The sequence below is a fragment of the Hydra vulgaris genome, chromosome 03 (assembly GCF_038396675.1).
Source record: "Hydra vulgaris chromosome 03, alternate assembly HydraT2T_AEP".
NCBI lineage: Eukaryota > Metazoa > Cnidaria > Hydrozoa > Anthoathecata > Hydridae > Hydra > Hydra vulgaris.
The window spans coordinates 1307225-1331334 of NC_088922.1; the positions used below are offsets into that span (position 1 = coordinate 1307225).

The 24110-nt window shown below is 26.3% G+C and overlaps 1 protein-coding gene across 5 annotated transcripts in view; it reads right to left on the reverse strand.

The window, feature by feature from the left end:
- LOC100208934 (DNA repair protein REV1) overlaps positions 1-21923 on the reverse strand; it is a 51282-nt gene extending 29359 nt beyond the window's left edge. For 2 of the 5 annotated variants that reach the window (XR_010637319.1, XM_065792034.1), the window contains exons 1-8: positions 21674-21876; positions 14753-14820; positions 9463-9512; positions 8795-8927; positions 8617-8655; positions 7361-7881; positions 6602-6844; positions 4772-4942 (exon numbers count right to left, since the gene is read on the reverse strand). Coding sequence is in view for 4 of the 5 variants with exons in the window: in XM_065792034.1 (XP_065648106.1) it covers positions 4772-4942; positions 6602-6844; positions 7361-7881; positions 8617-8655; positions 8795-8927; positions 9463-9512; positions 14753-14820; positions 21674-21712 (1264 nt within the window). In the remaining variant the exon portion in view is untranslated. Of the gene's footprint in view, positions 1-4771; positions 4943-6601; positions 6845-7360; positions 7882-8616; positions 8656-8794; positions 8928-9462; positions 9513-14752; positions 14821-21673 lie in introns of all 5 variants that reach the window. The other 3 variants (XM_065792031.1, XM_065792033.1, XM_065792032.1) reach the window with 3 other exon arrangements.
- Positions 21924-24110: the final 2187 nt, after the last annotated feature.

Genomic DNA, 24110 nt, shown 5'->3' on the forward strand with positions numbered 1-24110 from the left:
TTTAAGTTCTAGGAAATTAAAAAAAACTTTTAATTTATAATGAATTATAAATTGAAATATAGGGAAAGCGGAATAGTATAGAAAATTAACTGATCGAAAAAATGATTAATATCGAAAAATAACTGACTGAAACCCATTTTAATGATTAAGATCGAAAATGTGATTTTCAGATTAATACCGAAAAGTTTTTTTATCCAAATTCACAAATGAGGAACAATATCGAAAACAAAAAAATGGAATAAGATCGAAAACTTATTTTAATGATTAACATCGAAAATGTGATTTTCTGAATAATGTCGAAAACAATAAAAACGGAATAAGATCAAAACTCATTTTAATGATTAACATCGAAAATATAATTCTCCGATCACACTTTTTTTTATTATAAAAAACAAGTACTAGGAGAAAATCTTAAGAAACTTTTGATACAAAGTCACTTTTCAATAAGAAACTTATTTAAGAGTTCGATGAATATTTCCTAACTTTTCACCTAAATATCGCATCAACTTTACACAAAGTTAGCATTACCTACAATGGAGAACAGCAGTTTAAATGAACAGTTTAATTTGCACGCACAATAAACAGTTTAATTTGCATGTGCAATGAAATTCAATTCGATTTAAAACTTGAAATTTAAGAAACTTTCAAGAAACTCAATATTCCCAAATGTCGTTAGAGAACTTATCAATATAATTTTTAAGTTTGCACACCAAAAGCACTGTTTAAAAAATAGTCACAATTTCAATGGTTTCATTTCTCAATCAATTACTATCAATTTTTATAACTGAAGCAGTTTTTATTAAGTACGCAATGTTCCTATTTAATGAATGTCTTAACAATTTTCTATTGTATACCATTTTTGAAAAGTTTCGACTTAAATTTTTTTTAGTTCAAAGTTCAGGGTATTTTGTATATTTCTGTAAATACATTTCATCAAATATTAAACAGTTATCTTGCAACATTTTGGGCAAATATTGAGTAATAATTTTCCATATTCTATTGTGTCAATATTATCAGAATGTGTTTTCAATAAAGAAAGCAATGGAAAATCTTTCCAAGTATTTTTTAATGGTGACAAAATGTATGCTTTGAATAATTGCATAGAAGTATAACACTAAAATAACGCATATCTATCAGTATTTTCTAATTTCTTCTTTATTATTTTTTTAATTTCATTTAAAATCAAACCAAACAATACAGATTCTGCATGATTTTTTAAGTAAGTAGGAAAGTGTTCCAACATAAATATGTAGGGGATTTTTATAACTATTACAAAACGTTATGAAAGATAATAGACAACTTGTAAAATATTTTCATTTAAGTTCTCAGCAACTTGTATAATAAACTCAATAACTTCTGGTATGGAAATTTTATTAAATAACATCTTGTAAAATACAATATGATATATTATATAATATATAATATTTGGTAGCTACATACCATACCAGCAATGTATTTAAAATTGTGTGCTCAATATTTTTTTAGTATTTACAATGTTAAACATTCTGAAACAGAATGACCAGATGACTACATGTAATAGTAATTTTTCCATGGTATTTGGAGGTAGAGTGGGTATTGTTTATAATCTTTTATTAAAAAGGATCTTTTACCCTGCTCTCCTTGTTTTAAAGTATCTTTTTCTTGAAATTTTTTTGCACATATAACAGATGACTTAGTTGGCATATAGTTTTGCATATTTACAAACAACTTTATCCTTTAAACTTTTTATGGTTCGTAAGTCGTGTTTTTGACTAAAAATTTTGTAACTTTTTATGGTTTGTTGACATTAAATATAAATAAAATCAAAACATCTTGTTTTAAATCGTTTTATAAATAGCCAACAACACAACATTCAATACTTTTTGTTCTACTAATAGAACTTTTAGCTTATATTGTATAAATTATACAATTATACAGTATAATTACTACACTTTAATTCAAATTTGCAAAAAACTGGCCTTCTATTTATTCTGCTTTTGGAATTTTCCAAAACCAATTCCTTGTTTCACATTTTCGATATTATTCTGGAAAGTCCCTTTTTTGATTTTATTCCTTTTTTCACAATTTCGATCTAATTTCGTTTTTTGAACTTTCGATAGTATTCCTTTTTTCACAATTTCTATATTATTCCAGTAAGTCTCTTTTCGACATTATACTCTTTTGAGCTATTTCGAGATTATTTTGCTTTTCGGATTTTCGATACTATTTCTTTTTTTACAATTTCGATGTATTCTCTTTTTCGATATTATTCCAAAAAGTCCCTATTCAATATTATTCCTTTTTCCACAATTTTGAGATTTTTCTGTTTTTTGGATTTTTGATACAACTCCTTTTTTTACAATTTCGATGTTATTCTTTATTTCAATGTTATTCCGGAAAGTGCTTCGAGATTAATCAGTTTGGCTGTTTTCGATACTGTTACTACTACCCGAAATATATAATATTAGAAAAAATAAATACAAGAACAATGTTTAATTATTAACTTGATAGTTTAATTTTTTATTTTATAAAGAAAACATCAAAATGCCAATTTTTCTCAATTCTAACAGATTTTTTTTTTTCTTGATTTCTCTCAGATTTTTTTCTTGATTTTGGATTCATTGGTTATCAGTGAAATTGACAACATAAGTGATTGATTGCCACTTTAACACTGTTAACTGAAGATGATTGAATTATTTCATTTGGAAAAGTTTTACAAAACTGCTGTTTAAACGATTGTATTGGAAAACAAATGCTTTTGTCTAGCTTGTCAAAAGCAATTGATCTCTGTGTGTCTACACACTGACACACGCACAAATATATATAAGACTGAAAAGATATTCCAATATTGTAAAGCCTATGGGTCTGAAAAATATTAATTATAAATTTCTGAGATGATTAGAAGTGATAAATAAAAATTTTAGTTTTTTTGGTTATTTAAATAAAGTAATTAACTTAAAGAAAAAAAATAATTTTGAAACAGCCATTTTCAAAAATCAACAAATGTGCAGACATTTAGCATAAAATTGAAAGAAAAACAAATGTTGAGTATGTAGACTTTTCTTACAAACTTTGAAAGTTTGATGAATTTTTTTTTCAAATGTGAAAAACAAACAAAAATATTAGTGATCTTAGTTTATTTTTTCATTTTTATTTAAATTATTTTATTTAGAATTTTAATATCACATTTGTTTTGCCAGGTTTATTAGAACAGTTTTATTCAGAATTTAAATAAAACGTTTTTTCGTTTTTATTTTAATTATTTTATTTCGAATTTAAATAATTAAAATTTATTATTTACATACAAAGGAATGTAATAAAAAATCAATCATAAATGTAAACTTGTAAACCAAAATCATTAAAATCAAAAACTAAAAAAAAAAAAGTCAAAACTTTTTTTTATTATTGATTTGACACAAAATGGTGCCAAATTTAACAATGTAACAAAAATTAAACAATTAAAAAAAAACTTAAGAAGTCATATAGAAAAATGATGATTTCATTTAAAAGTTAAAATTTTATTTACTTAATGTTGTCATAATTATAACATCTTAACACTTTTATTTTTTATAAAATCTCAGATAATAATGTAGAATTATTACTACTAATTAACATTAGTAACAATTAAGTTAAATTAACATAATAGTAATTAATATCATCACACTTTAAACTAAGTGATCAACCATATTATATTTGTCATTGCTACATAGAGGTCATTTATTTTTTATTGGCCATTAATATATTTAAGAGTGAACTACATTTAAGTTACACAAAAAGCTTCAGTCGAGGAAAAAAAATATAAAATTTAAACATTATATATCACATATATCACATTTAAACAATTAACTATTTAACATAGTAGCAATTAGTATAAAATCTCTTTTAAACAAATAAAGTATTGAAGAGATTTTTGAAAGAAAAGAAAAAAACAACAAGCCAGTTGTAGAGGTAAATTACTTTGGTAAATAATCAACAATTTTGAAGGTTTGAGTTTAACCTCAAAAAGGAAAAACAATACACAACTTGTCAAAACACGAATTTTAAAAAACACTTTCTTAAAGATTTATAAAACTCAGACATCTTTTGATGTGCAATTCTAGCAATGAAGTGGTAACTGAAAGCTTTCTCACCAATTTAACAAAATAAATATGTAAAATAAGAACTGTGTTATAAGTAGAAGGTGAAATGACATAATTATGGTAGTTTACAGATAAAAATTAAACAAAAATTTCGCACACTGACCTTAGCATTGCTGAAACCATATAAGTATGGCAATTTTTTTTTAATAAATTGTGTTCAAAAATCAAAATTTTTGAAATTATAAAAATGGAAATATAACAGACTGCCCCGGGGTTATGATTAATTATTTTATACTTAGAAATATAATACCCAGCTGATCATCAGACTTAATGTATTATTTATTGAAAACATGCAAAAAAGAATGCATCAATCAACAATAAAAGAGTTTTTACTAAATAGCTAATGTGTCATACCAGAATATTAGAAATAAATACATTTTTACATTTGAGTTAGATTTGCTACAAAATGTCATAATCTTGTCTCTGTAATTACAATCATGTCTCTGATACTTCAACTTTGTCTAAACAAATATTGTCCATCTTTAATATATATTGCTGTTGTGACAATATAAGACATCATGACATATTGATTTAGTAATTGCCATGATGTGATATATTTGAAACATCTATGTGAGAAGGTGTGACCATGAAGTGTATCATTCTATGAATAAAAATATAAATTTTAAAAATTTAAAATTTTAAAAATCAATAACCAATAAATTCAGGAACATCACATTTTTGGATGTAGCAAACACCATTTGGTTTGGCTTGTTTAGTAGCAAGCTTTGCTAACAAAATATTCTCAGCAATTCCACATGAAGCAGTGCATTTAGTTTCTTCAAATATATCTTTTCTAATTTTTTCAGCTAGATCATAAACATCTCCTGAAAAATTATTCAATATACAATAGTATAAAATAAATAACATTTGAATCTTGCATCATTGATAATGTAAAAAATGAACATAAAACATAACAACTTAATACTTTACATAAACAAGTAAAGCACAAATAAGTTCTGAATATATTCACACAAATATTCTAATTCAAATATTCACACAAATAAGACATTAAATCAAAACCCAAAGTTACTTATTCAAAACTTCTCCAAAACTTTTTCAATATTTCAAAAGAGTTCAAATCTCAATAGTTGTATTAACTCACTATTTCAAACAAGTACACAGTGTACTTCACAAAAGTACACAGTGAACTAAAATCATTATTAGCTTTTTTTTTTTTTTTTATGTTAATTCACCTCCTCAAGGCCGAAAAGGCCTCTACAGACGAGGAGGCTTCTTTATTGTGGTTATAACCCTCTCTTAACTCTATAACTCTGAAACACGAACCTTGACAAACAAGGCTGCTGTGCGGAGAAACAAGTTGAGCACGGTACTACTAGGGACGTGGTGGGAATCGAACTCGGAACCTGTCGCTTTTGAAACAAGCACTCTACCACTACATCACTACCACTGGATAAAAGTAATAACTTTTAAAATATCTATCAGATTATCCCCATTATTACTAGATCCGTTTTTCATTCTACAAATATATTGCAACTATTGCATTGTTTATTTGATTGGTAGAGACATCTAAAATGCATAGCAACAGTATAAATAGCAACAGGGCATTTTGGAAAGTTAATAAGCTCAGGAGACTATAAAACTCTAAAGTTACAAAATGGACAAACATTAAGGCTACAGACAGATTGAAACTTATTTTATGTATTTAAATGGCTAGACACCCAAAAAATTACTCATTTTTGCATTTTCTGTAGAGTTTAAACTTTTAGAAACCAAAACTAATGCATAACTCAAAATTTAAAACATAAAATAATAATAAAAGCTATAATCTATGAAAGCAATCTTAATTGCTGAGGGTTCATAGCAATAGTTAATAATATATTTATTTATTAATATTTATTAAAAATTTATTAAAAAAATATTCATCATCAATGTAGCTCACTTATCTATATAAAGCTATGTAGCTCACTTATCTATATTAAAGCTATGTAGCTCACTTATCTATATTAAAGCTATGTAGCTCACTTATCTATATTAAAGCTATGTAGCTCACTTATCTATATTAAAGCTATGTAGCTCACTTATCTGTATTAACCAAGCTATGTAGCTCACTTTTTTATCTGTATCAACCAAGCTATGTAGCTCACTTATCTATATCGACTAAATTTTGAAAAATTTTCATGCAATTAGATGTAGAAAATACTTCTTAAAATGTATGTTGAATTAGGAATACAAATAAATTTGTGTATTTACAATAAATACAAATAAACAATATATTTTTATAAATTTTTTATAAATAAATTTTTCATTATGCTCATTTAAATTTTTCTTTTAAATATATTTAAAAATAATTATTTATCTCTAAGTCATAGAAACTTTAAAATGTACATAAACAACATATAAACTATATAACTATGTGCAAACATAAGCAATGTAACCTAGGCTGCATAACAGACTGAGAAACATATAAAAAAATATATGCTATGTAACATAAAAAAACATGAGATAAAAAATAACTTTAAAACCTGAAATATGTGTAATATCTAACAATGCTTCATCACAACTAACAGCTTCTATCTCACAAGTATAACTTGAAAGGATTTTATAAACTTTTTGTGATACTTTTCGGTATTGGTTGAAATGATAGGGCACGCATATAAGATTTGGACATAATAATTTGGCTTTATTTAACATCATGCCATTTTTCAAACCAAAACAACGAGCTTCATAACTACAAGATGCTATACTTGAATAAGAATCTGAGGATCCTAAAAATAAAAAATATACAAAAATTTTTGCAAAATTCGGTAAAAAACTTTTCTTTTTCTTTTTTATTTAAAAACCATGGTCCCTGGTTACAAAAATGCTCCATGGTTACAATAATATAAAAAAATTCTGTTTCAAAAACATTAATTCCAAACCTCTATTGTTGACTTGTACTTTATTTTACATTTTAAAGTTTCTACGACTAAAAGATGAACAGCTACTTTAAAAAAAAATTTTAAATAAAAATTTAATGTAATAAAAAATATTAAAAGCAAAAATATTATAAATATTACAAAAAAATTATAAATAAACATACTGTCTATTTATAAGAAAAAGAATAAAGTACAAGTCAATAATAAAATGATGATAATGATGATGATGATGATGATGATGATGATGATGATGATGATGATGATGATGATGATGATGATGATGATGATGATGATGATGATGATGATGATGATGATGATGATGGTGGTGGTGGTGAACCACAAAAAAATAAAAATAAAAAAGGTAACCATTAGAATTATTAGCATGACACACAGCAATTGCTTTTCCTTTAAGACTTTGATCAATTGTTTGAGCAACAGACACGAAAAACGAATCCATGTCAACATGCATAATTAATCGATTGAATTTTTTTCCAACAACTTCATTATTAAACTGTTTCCTTTTCTTTTGGATGTCTATAGTAAATTTCTTTAACTCTGCTTTCCACATTGATAAATGATGTAAACGAGAATGAGAATAATATTCTGATATAAAATTTGGATCACCTGCTTTACAAGGTAATTTCTTTGTTTCATTTACACTATAATTATGCTTAGACAAATGTGGAATGCATTCATTCTCATTCTTCAAATGTGGAATGCATTCATTCTCATCCAAGCGTTTTCCAGTTTTGGGAACTATGATATGACTTTGTAAAGTTTCTGGGGTTTTCTTTGCATCAAAATTAAACTTTAGTTCAGTTCCATCGCGTTTATTTGTCGAGTAAAGCAAGTATTTGTCAACTGGTAGTAATTTTCCGGCACTAACACTAAATAATAATTAAAAAACATAAACAAAAATGTCTTTTTAACTTTTACTGAAGGAATATATATTAATTAAAAAATTTAATTAAAGGAATCAATAAAAATGCAGGGATATAAATTCCCAAGATCTCAAAACTTTATTTTTCAATTATAGTTTATGGTTTTAAAATCTCATTTCATTAAATCTCTATTTCTTCTAATCTTGTAATAACAATATTGTTAATGTTAAACTGCTGAAAATAAATTTAATAAAGTTTGATCAACTAAGATCCTGAACATTTTTGGATTATGTCCTTGTACCTTAAATGTTTAATTTTTTTTTTTTTTTTTTCATGCCAATGAAAAGAACTTCAGAAAAGTCTAAGTTAAAATTTTTAAAGTTTTTTAAAACCAAAGATCAAGAACAAAAAGTATTTTTGTGACTTTACAAACTAAACACTTAATGTCTCTAGTTCTAAAGAAAAATTTTTATGTATAAATTCTTTCATTTTTTTCATTTTAATTCATTTTTTCATTTTAATTTGTCAATTTTCATTTTAATTTGGCCAATTTTAATTCGACACAAAAACTTATACATTTTTAAAAACGAATGAATGATTTATTTCTTCAAATAAATTTTATAATATCAAAGTTCTATAGAAATCTAATTTTTGAATAAACATTAAATTTTTCAAATTTGTAGGCGATTTTATTTTCAAGGCATCAAATGGATTTTTATTAAAAAAAAAAAAAATGCATACCAATCTACAATCCAATCAGGATGTACAACTTGATCATTTCTAACAAAATTAATTAAAAATTAATTACTTAATGTTTTTTATAAAAACAGTAATATTTATACTACAGTTTTAAATATTATTTAAACATAACATTTATAAATATATGATAAATAATATGATTTTTATTTTATAAATATACTTCTTTAAATCTTTGATTTTGCTGCTTGTTAAATTTGTAGCTATAACATGGGTAACATGAGTTTTTGAAAAGTAATGTTGATACTGGCCACCATTTTCTCCGACTAATCTCTTTAACTCATCAGATGATGGATCTAAATTTATTATAAAAATTTGGAATAAAAACTCTAAATAAAAACCTTAAGACAATGAAGTAAAAATAAATGATTTTATTTTGTTTAATATTTTCTGCCAAATAAGCAACTGTATGTGAGAGAATCAATAAACTTTCTAATAAGCAACTGTATACGAGAGAATTAATAAACTTTCTAATAAGCAACTGTATATGAGAGAATAAGCTCACAGAGAAAATGATGTCACTTCTTTACACAAGCAACTAGAAAGATTTTTATTGTCAATTATTGTAAAAACTAGAATAAATAATAATATAAATCTTTTAAATTATACTCTAAATGACAACATTTTTTTCTGCAAAACATTTATCATCAATTGAATTGATAAAATTCATTATTATAATTTACTATTATTCTTTATTTTCTTTATAAAAAAAATCTGATACATTAACTATAAAGCAAATTATCATGTAGATTGTGATGAACAGCTTTTTTTTCCTTTTTAAAACTTCAATACAATAAAAAAGTTAAAAAACAATAATTAGAATTAACATACAAGTGTATCCGTTGACCCAGATAGAAACATTCTTAAAAATATTTGATTTTCTAAAAAAAAACTCTCAAAATTCAAAAAAGAAAATATAATAAACATTAAATTTTTGTAATTTATAAAACCTTTTGTTAAAATCTTGTATCAAAAGATTATAACAAAGACCCAGAGAGATCATTATGTTTGAAAAGAAAAATAATTTTTTTTCTACTCAAATATAATATATTAAAATATAATTAATAAAGTATGAAAATACATTAATACATCATCAAAATACTGTAGCAAGTAGATGAACAAAATTCAAATGAAAAATGAAAATTTTTTATGTTAAAAGGCTCATCCAAAATGTTTTATTGCTCAAAACATCTTTAAAGTAGTATAAATACTAGGGTTGTTCACAGAAGGTTGGGTTGTTTACAGAAGGTTGGGTTGTTCACAGAAGCACAAGTTGAATTTTTTGATTAAAAAAAAATGTTTTAGAAATTCTATTTTTGTTTTGGTTTAAAACAAATTTTAATTAACTATTGAATAAAAATAAATTTTTTCAAAATTCAGGATCGATTCTATCGCTATATTTTTAAATCATCCAAATCCTAAAAATGGCACAGAAACAACTTTTCACTTTTGAAATTCTGAACATTTTACGAAAATATTTTTATATCATCAAAATTCTTAAAATAGAACCAAAACAGTTTTTTACTCTTGAAATTCTATAAATTGCTTCAAAATAGTTTTATGTTATCAAAATTCTTAAAATGAAACCAAGACAATTTTTCCTTTTCAAAACTCTATAATTTGAAACAAAATATTTTTATATTATCAAAATTCAAAAAATGCTTTGGTTAAAATATTGAAATTTTTTTTTTACTTTTGAAATTAAAAAAATTACTACAAAATATTTATTTTATTACAATCTAAAAACTGCATCTAAATATTTTTATTTTATTAAAATTCTATTAAATTAAAACAAAATAATTCCTAAAATCTCCAACTCCATCTCCATTTTAAATACATTCTTCAGAACTTATATTGATGGCTAGATTTTGTTTAGCTAAATGACTTTTTTTTCTTACTGGTTTCAGTGTTAGCTTGTTAGAATTTTCAGTAACATCCTCACCCATATTGTAGAAACAATAGAGTTGGTCTTCTTATACGTTTGTTATTACAATAGTGGTCTATTTGTGCTTTGTTTTGCATTATTTTTTGAAATATAAAACTTTCATATAAAACTGAAACAATTTAAAATAATTTAACTTGTTTCAGTTTTCTTGCTTTTCACAAAGTATATTTACATTTTTGGATTAGCAGAAAACTTATTTTTTGGTGGTTTTAATTTCTCTATATTATTTATAGTATAAAAACTCAATTTGTTGCATAAACTTTGAATTAAAAATAAACTTGCATACAGCTGATATCAGTTTAAAAAAAAAAAAAATGTTGTAATATAGTTTTGCAACTTGTTTCATGTGTTTTCACAAATGTGTTTTCAGGCAAATAATCTTAATGGATTTTAGGCTTTAAAAAAAAAACGTTTTTTTTTTAGATTTGGAAATTTGTTTAGTATTTGGTAAAAATTTGTTTATAGGTTGGTAAGTACATATACACTTGTATAATCTCGTAACCCATATAATCTCGGTCATGATATTTCCACTGTAAAATTTTTAAAAATAAGCAAGGTATACCCAATAAGCCTAACTTTTATGTATATCTTTGGTCACATACTATCTTGAGAACTTTTGGCCATATATTATTAGGATAACTTATACTAACTTACATGCTATAGTTGCATCACTCTGCCAAAATGTAGTTGCATCACTCTGCCAAAATCCCAAATTAATTTACTCTATTTTATTTTATCTTATTTTTTATCATATACCAAATGTAAAAATTTAAACTTATTCTGAACTCAAACTTTTTGGAATGGCAATAAATAAATTTCCTGAAAACAATAGGCAATATTTTAATGTTCTGCTTCAAAGATCAAAAAAAAGCCAGAGGAACATATTTTTTTGGTAGTCTCATCAGACTTCCCAAATCACGGAAAAAAGTCAAATAAAAAAATTGTCTACTTTTAGAACCAAAAAAAAAATACTACATATTCATTATATTATTTTACTATTAACACAAATATTCCACACAACCGGCATATTAACACAAATATTCCATACAACCGGCATATTAACACAAATATTCCATCCGGCATATGCAAAGGTGAGAAATTTATTACCTTGCTTGTCTTTTCTAACCTTTTCTAGATATAAAAAGTCACACTTAAGTCAAATATTTCATGCTAAGTTATTATCACTATTATATCAAATTGTATTAGTTACAAATAGACTACAATAAGAATAACTACAATAACATTTCTACAATAATTCTATTTGCACATTAATCACCCTTAATATTATTAATAACAATTACAATATTATTAATAATATGAACTTCTAAGAGTCAACTCTAAAAATTTTATTTTTTTGCATTTATTATATCTAAATACGTAAAAAAAAATTTCTTAATCATCTTACAATTACACTATTTATACCTTATATAGACACAAAATTTGACTTTGAGCACCTATTATAATGCTAAACTAAATTCTATTTGCAACTCTTAATCTTTTAAACCAAATTTAGCTTAGTAAGTGAAGAATCAATAATGATTAAAATTTTTAATAAAACCACAAAAATACCATTCTAGATGTTTTTTATCGACTACCATCTGACTATGTCAAATTAATTGAAAAATGCATCAAAAGAATAACTTCAAACAAAGTTTTTGTTGCAAATTTTTCATTTTAATGAATTATTTATGTCTTTGATTTTGACACAATCTTGCAAAATTTTTCTGAATCATATTTTAAAACAGTTTATTTCAGTAAAATTTTTCTGAATCATATTTTAAAACAGTTTATTTCAGTAAAATTTTTCTGAATCATATTTTAAAACAGTTTATTTCAGTAAAATTTTTCTGAATCATATTTTAAAACAGTTTATTTCAGTAAAAATTTTTCTAAATTTCAGTAAAATTTTTCTGAATAATATTTTAAAACAGTTTATTTCAGTAAAATTTTTCTGAATTATATTTTAAAACAGTTTATTTCAGTAAAATTTTTCTGAATCATATTTTAAAACAGTTTTAGTAATAAATCGAATTACTAGAGATAGCACAACCTCAGCAAATTAACAATTTTACAATTATAAAAAAGTAAATTTGCAATATTTATGTGACATTAGACAACTTTACAATTTTTAGAGCAGTTAATAAGAGCAGTTATTATTAAATAAGAGCAGTTAACATAGATAAAATATCCCGCCTAACCAAAGTACTCTGTTAGAAGGGATAAATTTCATCTCGTGTTTATATGAAAATATCTTGCATAATTAAGACATTTTATGATCACCTAAAAATTGTTAACAAATAATTTTTTTTTAACTTTGTTTTAGCCCCAAGAGGAGCTTGTCAACAAGCACTGCAGAAGAGCATTTAACTGGAAGGTTTTGGCTCATTTTTTACCAATGACTTGAAATATCTGAGGGCTGGTAATGAACCCTAGATCTTTTACTCCTAAAGCAAGCTAAACCATGGCTGCTTAAACATCTATAATGATTAAAATAAATTGGGCTAATTTTAAAAATAAAAATAGGAGTAAAAAAAAAATTTTTCAAATTTTTTTACGATAGAATGTTTAAAAGATGTTTAAAAGACATTAAAAACTTAAAATTTAAAACAAATGCCTTTAGGTTTCTACAAATAACTTTCCATGTCACAAAAAGATTACTTCTTCCTAGTTTTTGGTGACCAGGAGCTCTGATAATATAAAAAATGCTTATGGACTACTATTGGTAAAAAAATTAAGACATTTAGGTTAGAGCAACAATCACTTTTTGAACCCGGAGTCCTTAGGTGTAATGGCAGCATGGACTCCAAGACTACAGGACTTCGGGCTTAAAAATAATGTTTCAACTCATTAAATTTCATGAGTTTTTTTTATATAGCTGGTCCTAAGTCAACCAACATGTTGAGAGCTTCTGGAAACCAGAGACCAGAAAAAAATAGAGATAAAAACTCTGTTGTGACTCTGCATCCCTGATTCTAGTATATTTTTAGTATATGATCATTAAAAGTACAATTGCATGTACAAACACCAATTTACCTTATTTTGAATAAAAAATTAAAAGGGGCTATAAGTTAGTTATAAATCTAGGCATACTGTATGGGAATGTTTATTAGTCTAACAGCTGTGATACAATCATTTTATATAGAAACTATTCTTATCCTATAAGAAAGTTACCATTTTAATTTTGATTATGTAAATATAACAGTATATAATACCATGCCAATTTAATATCAGACATCAAATGCTCAAAGAAATAAGCAATCAATCAAGATTATTAATTTCTTTGAGCATTTGTATATTGTGTAGTAATTTAGTCTTAAATTGCTTGTTTGTTATATTTGTCAAAAAAATATATATCATTATTATATAGACCCTTATAAAGCCTTATACTGTACTTAATTTCAAAGAAAATTTAAAAATTTTGAATTATTATTATTTACTGAATTTCCCAGACCACCTTCATCTGATTATTTGTAACTTATTTATTCATAATTTATTTATTTATCTGCATTTTTTTTACATATATATTTACTATATCAGGTCACTTGCAAAAATTTTAAACATGCTTTGTTGTTCAAGGTCAATTTTTAGACATAATGTTATGGCAAAAGGAACATTTAACTTTTTTGATTTAAGAGGCAGAAATAAAACTAAGGTTTTATTTCTGCCATTTAAACCAACAAGAAGAAATCATTCAATAATTTAAAGATATCCTTTCTCTCTATATATATTTATGTATATATATAGATAGAGGCAGACAGCTGTCCCTTGAAATAATGTCGCTATAGGAAGCGCTATATAACCTATACATAAAGCCAGCACTGCATTTAAATCTCAAACCAGCACTGCAATTAATAACTCCACAGTAATTTGCACTCAAATATGAAATATCACATAATTATTTTTTTTTAATTATAATCTATCAAAATAGAAACTGCGAGTTTCTTTCACTTTGGACTTGGTAATATTGATATTTTACATGATATTTGTAATTTAATAGGTTTATTGTACTTGTCCGTTATTTCTACACAATCTTTGTAATCAATTCCATAGGCTTATTATACTTAATTGTTTCTCTGTTCTTTTTTTAATATTAATTGCAGGATATTTTATTGTAAAACAAATCTTTTCTAAAATGTAAAAAATTTTTGTGAAATTTTTAAATACATTTTTATGTACCTGTGGATAATTGATTCATCTTGAAACTGATTTTGCAATTTGTCTGCTTTCATTTGCATATACCCACCCTAAATATAAATAGCATTTTTTTTTAACCAAAAAAAATTATATAAAACTAATAAAATTCATTTAAAACTAAAAAAATTATATAAAACTAAAAAAATTCATTTAAAACTAAAAAAATTTATATAAAACTAAAAAAAATTATATAAAACTAAAAAAATTGCAGCATTCTTATAACTTATACTTATATTCTTATATATTTAAATGTTTTTATTAATGTTGAAATGAACATTAATTGTTATTAATTAACATTATACATTGTGTGTGTGTATACAAGAAATAGGTATGCCAAAACTCGTGTTACGGAACCGATATTTGTGCTAAAATTCTCAATTTTTGATGTTTGCTTTTCACCAGTATGTGTATTATTAATAGTTTTGTTTTTTATAATATTACTTTTAAGACTTTTATATTAACTTAGATCTTTTGGAAAACTAGAATAACTACACTTAATGTGTAGTTTTCAATTATAATGACAAATGTTAGAAATGAATTTATTAATGCTGAGAGTTATGTTGTATTATTTTTTAAATTTTTATAAATTATGTTTCATCCATATAGCAAACATTGAAGATATGCTCATTGTTTTTCAATACTGTTCATTATTTATAGTTTACCTATTTTTGTGCGCTTGCCAAATTTTATGGAAAAATTTGCATGCAAACTATAACTATTTTTGCTAACATTTTTTGTACCTAATTTCCATTTTCTTTAATCACTGGGAGAAAAAGAAGGGGGGGGGGAATAAACATTTCCCTCAAAAAAATAAATGTTGATTTTTCAAAACTAAACAATTATTTATGTGAAAAATGTTAAAAAGTTTTTTTTAAAAGTTTTCATATAAATTAGTAAATTTTTTGTGCTAATGTAGCAGTATAGATAAAATTAGTTTTTTAACCTATTCAAATTGAATAGGCAAACTCATTTTGCCTATTTAATTTATTAATATTAAGTTAATTAATGTAAATTATTACCGCAGGTCATAAGGTACTTTTGTATATAATTACGCCCTCAAGAAGTTTGTTTCTGTATAAAAGTTGTAAATAGAATTTGAAAAGAACAGAGTTAAAAATAAAAGTAAACAAAGTTGTTGTATTAACAAGCCATTTCAGCAGTATGACATGGCAAAAATAATTGGAAAATGATGATGGATGATTTGATGGATCTGGAGATGTTGTAGTGTGGCTGAAAAAGATGGGCAACCTTTCATTGATCATTCCATTGTTTCTTGAAGGCAGTGCATTCGCATTATATGAACAACTTAGGAAGAGCCAAAAAGCATCTGCTGCAGATATTGAAAAAGCTCTATTAGATGCATTTGCAGTTGATGGTTTTCAAGCCTACAAGCAGTTCAGAGACCTGAAACAGAATGACAACGAATCCATTGATGTGTATTTGACCAGTTTGCGTCAACTTATTGGTTTGACCAATATTGAAAGCAAAGAATTATTGCTAAGAGGGTTCTTAACTGGATTGCCAGATGAAATTTCAAAACAGCTATGAGCACAAGTGAAAACATTTGGGATCAATTAACAGGATGCGTTAAACCATGCAAGAGTACTCATGTTGGTAGCAACAAAAGAAGAGGATACGTTTTAACAACAATCTCTGCGTTCTATAAATTGTCCCATTACTGGCAGTTGGACAAGAAAATAAACTGTTAATTTTCTTTTTAAAGAAAATTGATACTGAAACTTGAGGCATTATGTGAATTAACATACTGATTCAACTTTCGCAAGTTGAATCAGTATGTTAATTCACATAATGCCTCAAGTGATGCATGTGATGAAAAAGTGAGAAGATAGAGAACTGTTGATAACAAATTTGCAAGGCTTGATCTTAGATGTGCCTATGTGCAAATACGCATTGATTCAATGTTTTTGGAGCATTAGAGGGTAGTCTACAAAGAAGAAAAATACTCTTACATGTCCTGGTTTTGGGTTAAATTCTGCCCCAAAAATTATGTCTTCAATCATAGGCAGTGTGTTGAATCTTGATGCAGGCATTAGTGAAGCAACTGACCATTACATCGACAATATTCTTGATAATTTGAAAAAGACATCAGTTGAAAATGCCATAAACCATTTGGCACGTTATGGATTGGTAAACAAAGAGCCGGCGCAATATGATACTGCACGAGTGTTGGGTTTGCAACTATTTAGAAATGAAAAAAAAGGCTTTGTTGAATACGTGGAAATATCAATCCAAAGTCACAAGATATTAAAAATTAAAAAATAACATGACAAAGACTTTTTTCAATATGTGGTCACTTATTGGGTCGCTATCGTGTTTAAGGTTGGCTCAGAATTGCCTGCAGTTTTATAAAACATCGTAGCCTAGGAGGTGCTTGGTATGATCTAATTGGAGATCAAGCTCAGTCATGGTTAATGCCCTGATTGGAAGTTAGTAATTCTGTAGGAGGGAAATGGAATGCTGAAGGGATTCAAAACGGAGTAACATTGTGGTATGATGCAAGCAGCATGGCAATGGGAATTGCTATAGAACACGATGACGTAATAATTGAGGATACAGTCTGGCTTAAGTATTAATGATGTCATGCATAATAATATTGCTGAATTAGATGCTGTGGTGGATTAGATAAACCTAGCCGCTAAGTGGGTGCATATAGAACATCAGGAAATGGAATTGTGGAGCACAACCACAGCACAGTAAAATGAACAGCTGCGAGGGCATAAATATATCTGTTAATAGCGGTAGGTTGGTACAATGTAACACCAATGATTGGAACACACAAGAAACCTGCACCTGCTTTTCAAAAAACTAAGTACGCCTGGTGTCCACCAATTCAAGTGGAGAGGAACACTGAAACACAGGAAAGATCACAACAAGTTATGGTAACTAATAGAATTGGAGAAAAAGTTTGTTTGTCCCGCTAATGCAAAGAGCCTTTCAGTTTGAAAAATTGGTACTGTAACTCACAAACACAAATATTGAAATTGAAGGTGTACGGAGACATGTGCAAGAGGTGAGAATAGCTGCCTCAAATTCTACAAACGCTTCAAATAAAATTGTTGTCAGTGAAGATGTTGACAGTGATGAAAGTGATTTAGAAGATTTAAGTATTTTTGCTGCAAAAAAGGAAGCCATCAAAGAAATAGTTGTTGACGCTGAGGAGGAAACTGACATATTTTATTACCAGATCAAACAATTAACCAGAGAAAGGAGAAAGCCGACATATTTAAATGACAATGTTACTTAAGAACTTTAGTTCTTGGGGAGGTTTGATTTTTGTATATAATTATGCACTCGAGAATTTTTGTTTATATATAAAAGTTGTAAATAGAATTTGAAAAGAACATTTAAAAGAGTTAAAAATAAAAGAAAACAAAAAGTTGTCCTATTAACACAGATAAAGTATAGATAAAATGTTAAGATAAAGATTAGGTTAGTTTACTTACTAAATTTAATTGTTTTAAATAGTTTTTTATCAAAATTATTTAGATGCAGATGGCTGTAGAATGTGTCAACATTCTTTTTTTAGTCTTCATTCAGGGCTCGCATTAAGCCTAACACAATCCTGACTCATGATTGTTTTTTGCACTTTCCTGATAAGGTTTTTCTTAAAATTTTTTTTTTTTGCAATTTGTGTTTTTTTTTTGTTCATTTTTTTCTTCTTTTCTAATTTACCATTTTTTTAGCCATTCTTAAAAGTATAGAATGTTTTTGTCTATTATTTTTATTAGAGGTCATAAAGTATGCCATGCTAAATTTAATTTTTAAATCAAAGATTGATTGCAATATCATGCGCGGAAATTTTTATTGAAAACTAACTGCTTTTAAACTTTAATTGCATCAAGCCTCTGCATGGAAGCCAATAATATCTTAATTCTATTTTAAAGTTAAATTTTGAGTGATTTGCTTAATGGATAAAGTACATTTAACAATAAAGTACATTTAGTAAAGTAAATTTACCTACAAACTAAATCAAAACAACCAGTTAAGTTACTTAACTATTTAATTTATTTAATATGCTCAAAGACATTTACTTGTAAAAGTTAGCCATACAAATGTTTCTACTTATATCTTTCTACTTATATATATATACTTATATTATTTTGTTAACACTCAATAAGCTTCCAAATAAAAATTATTTTAACAACAAATATTGAAAATTATTTTAACATTGAATATAATATGATATTGAATAGAATATGAAAAATGCTAGTTAGTTTTATTTTGGCATATTTTAGCAATATTTTCTAAAGTTGAGGAGTTCATAATTTTTCTCAAATTTAACATAAGTTAATAAAAACTGCTTTTTTAAAAGGAGAACTGTCCAGAAAATAGTTTTAGAAAAAATAAGACACTTGTTGAAAGTGAGAAAAAAGTTCTACAGCTCTAAAGTAGTATGTTTTGACCATTTGTTAATCAAGGGGGGCCACTATGTCATGTTTCTAAAACTATAATTTCTGAACCGTTGAACTTGTAAGTCTGAAATTTCAAAACCTATCTATATAATGCACATAACAATATGTAAAAATCAGGAAAATCAGAGATGGTGACCCACAAAGCTTTCTTCAAATTGGTTGAAATATAAAGATTTGACCCTATAACTATATATAAATATAATTCAAATAAATACACATTTTTTTTTTATATTATTCACCTTCCCAAGGTTGAGAAGGCCACTACAGTTGAGGAGGCTACTTTTGTGGTTACAACCCTCTCTCAATTCTCTTACTCCAAAACATGAACCTCAACGAACAAGGCCACTGTGCAGAGCAACAAGTTGGGCGTGGTACTACCAGTGACATGGTGGGGATCAAACTCGGAACTTCTCAGTTATGAGGCAAGCGCTCTACCACTACACCACTACCGCAATATAATACTATAATTATATATAAATGTAATTATGGCTGCTGCTAAAATATTATGCATAAATTTAGTCATGGTTGCTTCTAAAATGAGCTATCATATCTTGTTCCATAACCAAAACTCAATCTTGCACAACTTGTCATTCAACAAAGTTTCATTCTTTTACTGAGCCATCTAATTTGAATCTTCGAAAATTATCATTTACTACAGACCACTCATGGAAACAATATATAGAACCCATTGCAAAGTTAGCATTTGCTAAGGTTCTTTTTATTATGCACATTATTTTCTTACTCCTGATTTCATTCTTTACCTCTACAAATCTTGTATTTATAGAATACTGTTTTCATATTTTAGTTATTCTTCGAACAGGTCAAAAATGTATTGCAAATAGTTAAACCTTCTCTACGTGCCAGGCTTGAGCCTTGTCCCATCATTGTAAAGTTGCATCTTATTTTTTTTTCCATAAATATTATAACTATATACAAATATAATTATGGTCATTGCTGAAATACTATATACAAATATAATCATGGTTGCTGGTTTCATCTCTTGTTCTACTAACCTAAACTCAATGTTGTGTGACTCATCATTCAGAAAAGTTGCATCCTTTTACTGTACATATCTCTTTCACGCTTAAGAAAATTTTATTTCTCTAGTTTTTTTCCTCACACATCAACATTTTGAAACTCTTTTTTATCTTTATGCTTTTTATACTCATATAATTTATTTTTTGATTCTACATTTTTATTACTCTTTAACAATATTTTGTGTTTTCTGTAACTCTCAACTTAAATAGTGGTTACTTGCAGCCTTGTTTGGAATTAATTAGTTTTAAAAAAATGATAATATATGCAATAACAAAGTAAGTACCACAAGCTAAAACTGGTTGAAATCTAACTAATCTGGGTCATATTAATTTCATACTTAAATATATATAGTATTTAATACTATTACTTAAGTGATTTTGATAAAGTACTGCAAGTGGTGGGACTTGTAAAATATGCAGCAAGTGGCCAAACTTGGAAAAAAAAGTACTAGTCGTTCTAGGTACCTAATTATTCAAGATCAGCCTATGTTGAATTCATACTCTTTATAATGATATATAACAATCTAGAAATTGATGCATTTAAAATTTTAACATGCATACCTAAAAGAGGCAATAATATCTCTTAAATAAATCTTTTAAAACTATTTCTCCAATTACAGTGAAAACTAAATGAATTTTCTTTAGTCTGAGATTATTTGCATTTAAAATAAGCAGCTTATTAGATGATATCTTAAGATAAATTAAAAACATAAAGTGATTACTATGTACTACTATTTATCAAATAAAAATATTTCTTTGCAAACTAAAATTTAAAAAAACTAAAAAAACACATTTTTATAAATAAACAGTTTTTGGTGTAATATTCACCTCTTATTGTGCATTTTTAAGTAAAAAAAAATTAGATTTAAAAAAATCAAAATAGTTTGAACTTTTTCCAAAATAGTTTAAACCTATTCAAGCTTAATTTTTGAAATAAAATTTCAAGTTGATAGTGCAACATATTACCAGTGACTTATATTACAAGCTCATTGTTATCTAGGTCCATTCTATCTATTTATCTCTTTTTATTCAACTATTCTCTACTTCGTACTAAATCTTTGTTGTTGCTGTCATTATTTACTAAATTTTTGTTGCTGCTGTTAATGTCTTTATTTATGAAATTCTCCTTTTATTATAATTGTTATCATTTTGTTACTATTATTATTATTATTATTATTGTTGTTGTTGTTGTTGTTGTTGTTGTTGTTGTTGTTGTTGTTGTTGTTGTTGTTGTTATTATTTATCAGTTATTATTACTATTTTCATCATTGACTATAACGCTATGTTGTATATTCAGGTATTTACTTTATATTAGTACTTGTACTATTGTAAATTTCCTTGAAATGTTATAATTTATTTCGAAATAAGTTAAAAGATTTATTTGACTTGATTTGATATAAAAACAAACGAAAAAACAAAAACAAAAAAACAACCTTTTCTTCCCATACATTGTTGCAATTTTTTCTCTTCATTTAGAAACAAACAAACAGAACATTAACAAAAAAGAAACTCTAAAACGTTGTTGGAAATAACTTAAGGATTTATTTCTTTAGTTCATAATAAGTGTGATTTTTAATATAATTATTTTTAAACCTGTTTATTTCCCCGCTAAATAGATGTGATCAAATATATCCTTATAAAAATCTTTATACCGTGTGATAAAATAACTTCTATTATCACCGTGTTATAATACTGACTTCCGTGTTTTAAGACTCACTATGAAACGGTAACTCCTGTTACCGTGTTATAATACTTAACAAATTATACGATGTTTTAACCCTATATTACAACAACAACAACAACAAACAACAAAAAGCAATATATTTACCAGAAATATAGATGTTTTACATAAGAATGTTATACGTTATAAAAAATATTTGTACAGTCTACATTCTGGATGGTTCACTCTCATATAGCTAGGCTAAATCGAGGAGAGCGACCATGAACAAAACAAAACAAAACAAAAGAAAGAAAAGAAAAAAAAAGAAGCAAATAAAATAAATAATACACTCACAGAAGGTTGCAATTAGTCTACATTCATATTTGTATCTTATATAATTTATATGGTGATTTATCTATTATCACCAGTGATACTATTGCTGTTTCTATTTATTTTGATGTAGCAAGTAGTATTTTAATTTGGTTTTGAGAACATATTTTTTAATATTGCTAAAAGGGATTGATTTTAATTTATTTTGAATTTGATTCCAGTCCATTAATGCAGAGTATTTAAAGGAATGTTTGCCGTAGGATTTTGTATTATATTTTTGCACACTCAGTGCACCTCTGCAAGAATTTCTTGTAAGTTGGCAGCTAATTGTACTGCGTAGAGTGAACCATTTATTAAATATAGGAGGTAGTTTTTTGTTAAGGCAGCTGTGAATAAATAAACAATTTTCAATTTTGATAATATCATGCAGTTTTAAAATTTGTAGTGTGTTAAAAGATGGGAATGTATGTGCATTGTTTGGTAGAAATTCAATAACCCTGACTGCTTTTTTCTGCATGATAAATAGGCGATTTACAGTACGTATGTTTTGACTCCATGATAAAAGGCAATATGTGAGATGAGAGTGAAACAAAGCATAGTAAATAGATTTTAAAGTTTTTTGTTGTATAAAATGTCTTAGCTTTGACAGGATGGCAAGGGATCTATTCAACTTATTAGATAAATCGTTATAATGGTAAGTCCAGGCTAAGTTTTCGTCTAGCTTTATACCCAAGTAGTTTACAAATTTTTTGCACCAAAGTTTTTTCCCATTTAACTTAATTTTGAGCTGCTGATCTAATTTTTTGTGACGACTTTTAAATAATATTAAATCAGTTTTTTTGGAGTTGAGGGAAATTTTTTTGGCATTTAGCCAGAGGCATAGTTTTTTAAGATCATAGTTAACATATTTGTTGATTTTTTTTATGGACTTATTAAAATAGAGAAGGTTTGTGTCATCTGCAAAGTGTTGGACTCTACAAAATTTTAAAGCTTTAGACATGTCATTTATATAAATAAGAAACAATAAAGGGCCAAGGACAGATCCCTGAGGAACACCTACTTTGATATCGTTTAGGTCTGAGCTCATCCCACTAATGGATACTAATTGAGTTCTATTAGTAAGGAAAGATTTGAACCAAGAGTTTGAGACTCCTCTAATACCATAGTACGATAGCTTATAAAGTAAAATGTCAATATCTACAGTGTCAAAAGCCTTTTGAAGGTCGATAAAAATGCCACATCCAAACATTCCTTCATCCAGAGAATCTTTAACTTTTTCTGTTAGACTTAATAAAGCAAGTGATGTAGAGTAGTTTGTTCGAAAACCAAATTGTAATTCACAAAACAATTTATTTTCATTGAAGAATTTGTATAAGCGGTTAAACATTAGCCTTTCAAGAATTTTATCAATGTTGGAGAGGAGGGAAATTGGCCTATAGTTTGATATTAATAGTTTTGAATCAGTTTTAAAAATAGGTACAACTTTGGCAGTTTTTAAGTTTTCTGGGAAAATACCACTTGAGAACGAGATATTAAAAATGTTAGAAAGAATTCTTGAGAGTTCTGTTTTTAATAGTTTTAGAATTTTAACAGGCAGACCATTTGGTCCAGAAGCTTTATTTGCGTCTAAAGAGTTGATAACATTTGAAATTTCATGTTCGTCAGTAGGTTTTATAAAGAATGATTTTTGAAAAGGATTTGATAAGTAATATGTAAAATGATTCATGGATGAAGGAATTGTTGCCTGGACATCCTTACCAATGTTAGTAAAGTAGTTGTTGAAAGCATTACAAATATCAAAGGGGTTTGTTATTGTTTTATTGTTATGTATGATTACATTAGGAGTTGTTTGAGAGTTACTTTTAATATTAATAATGTTT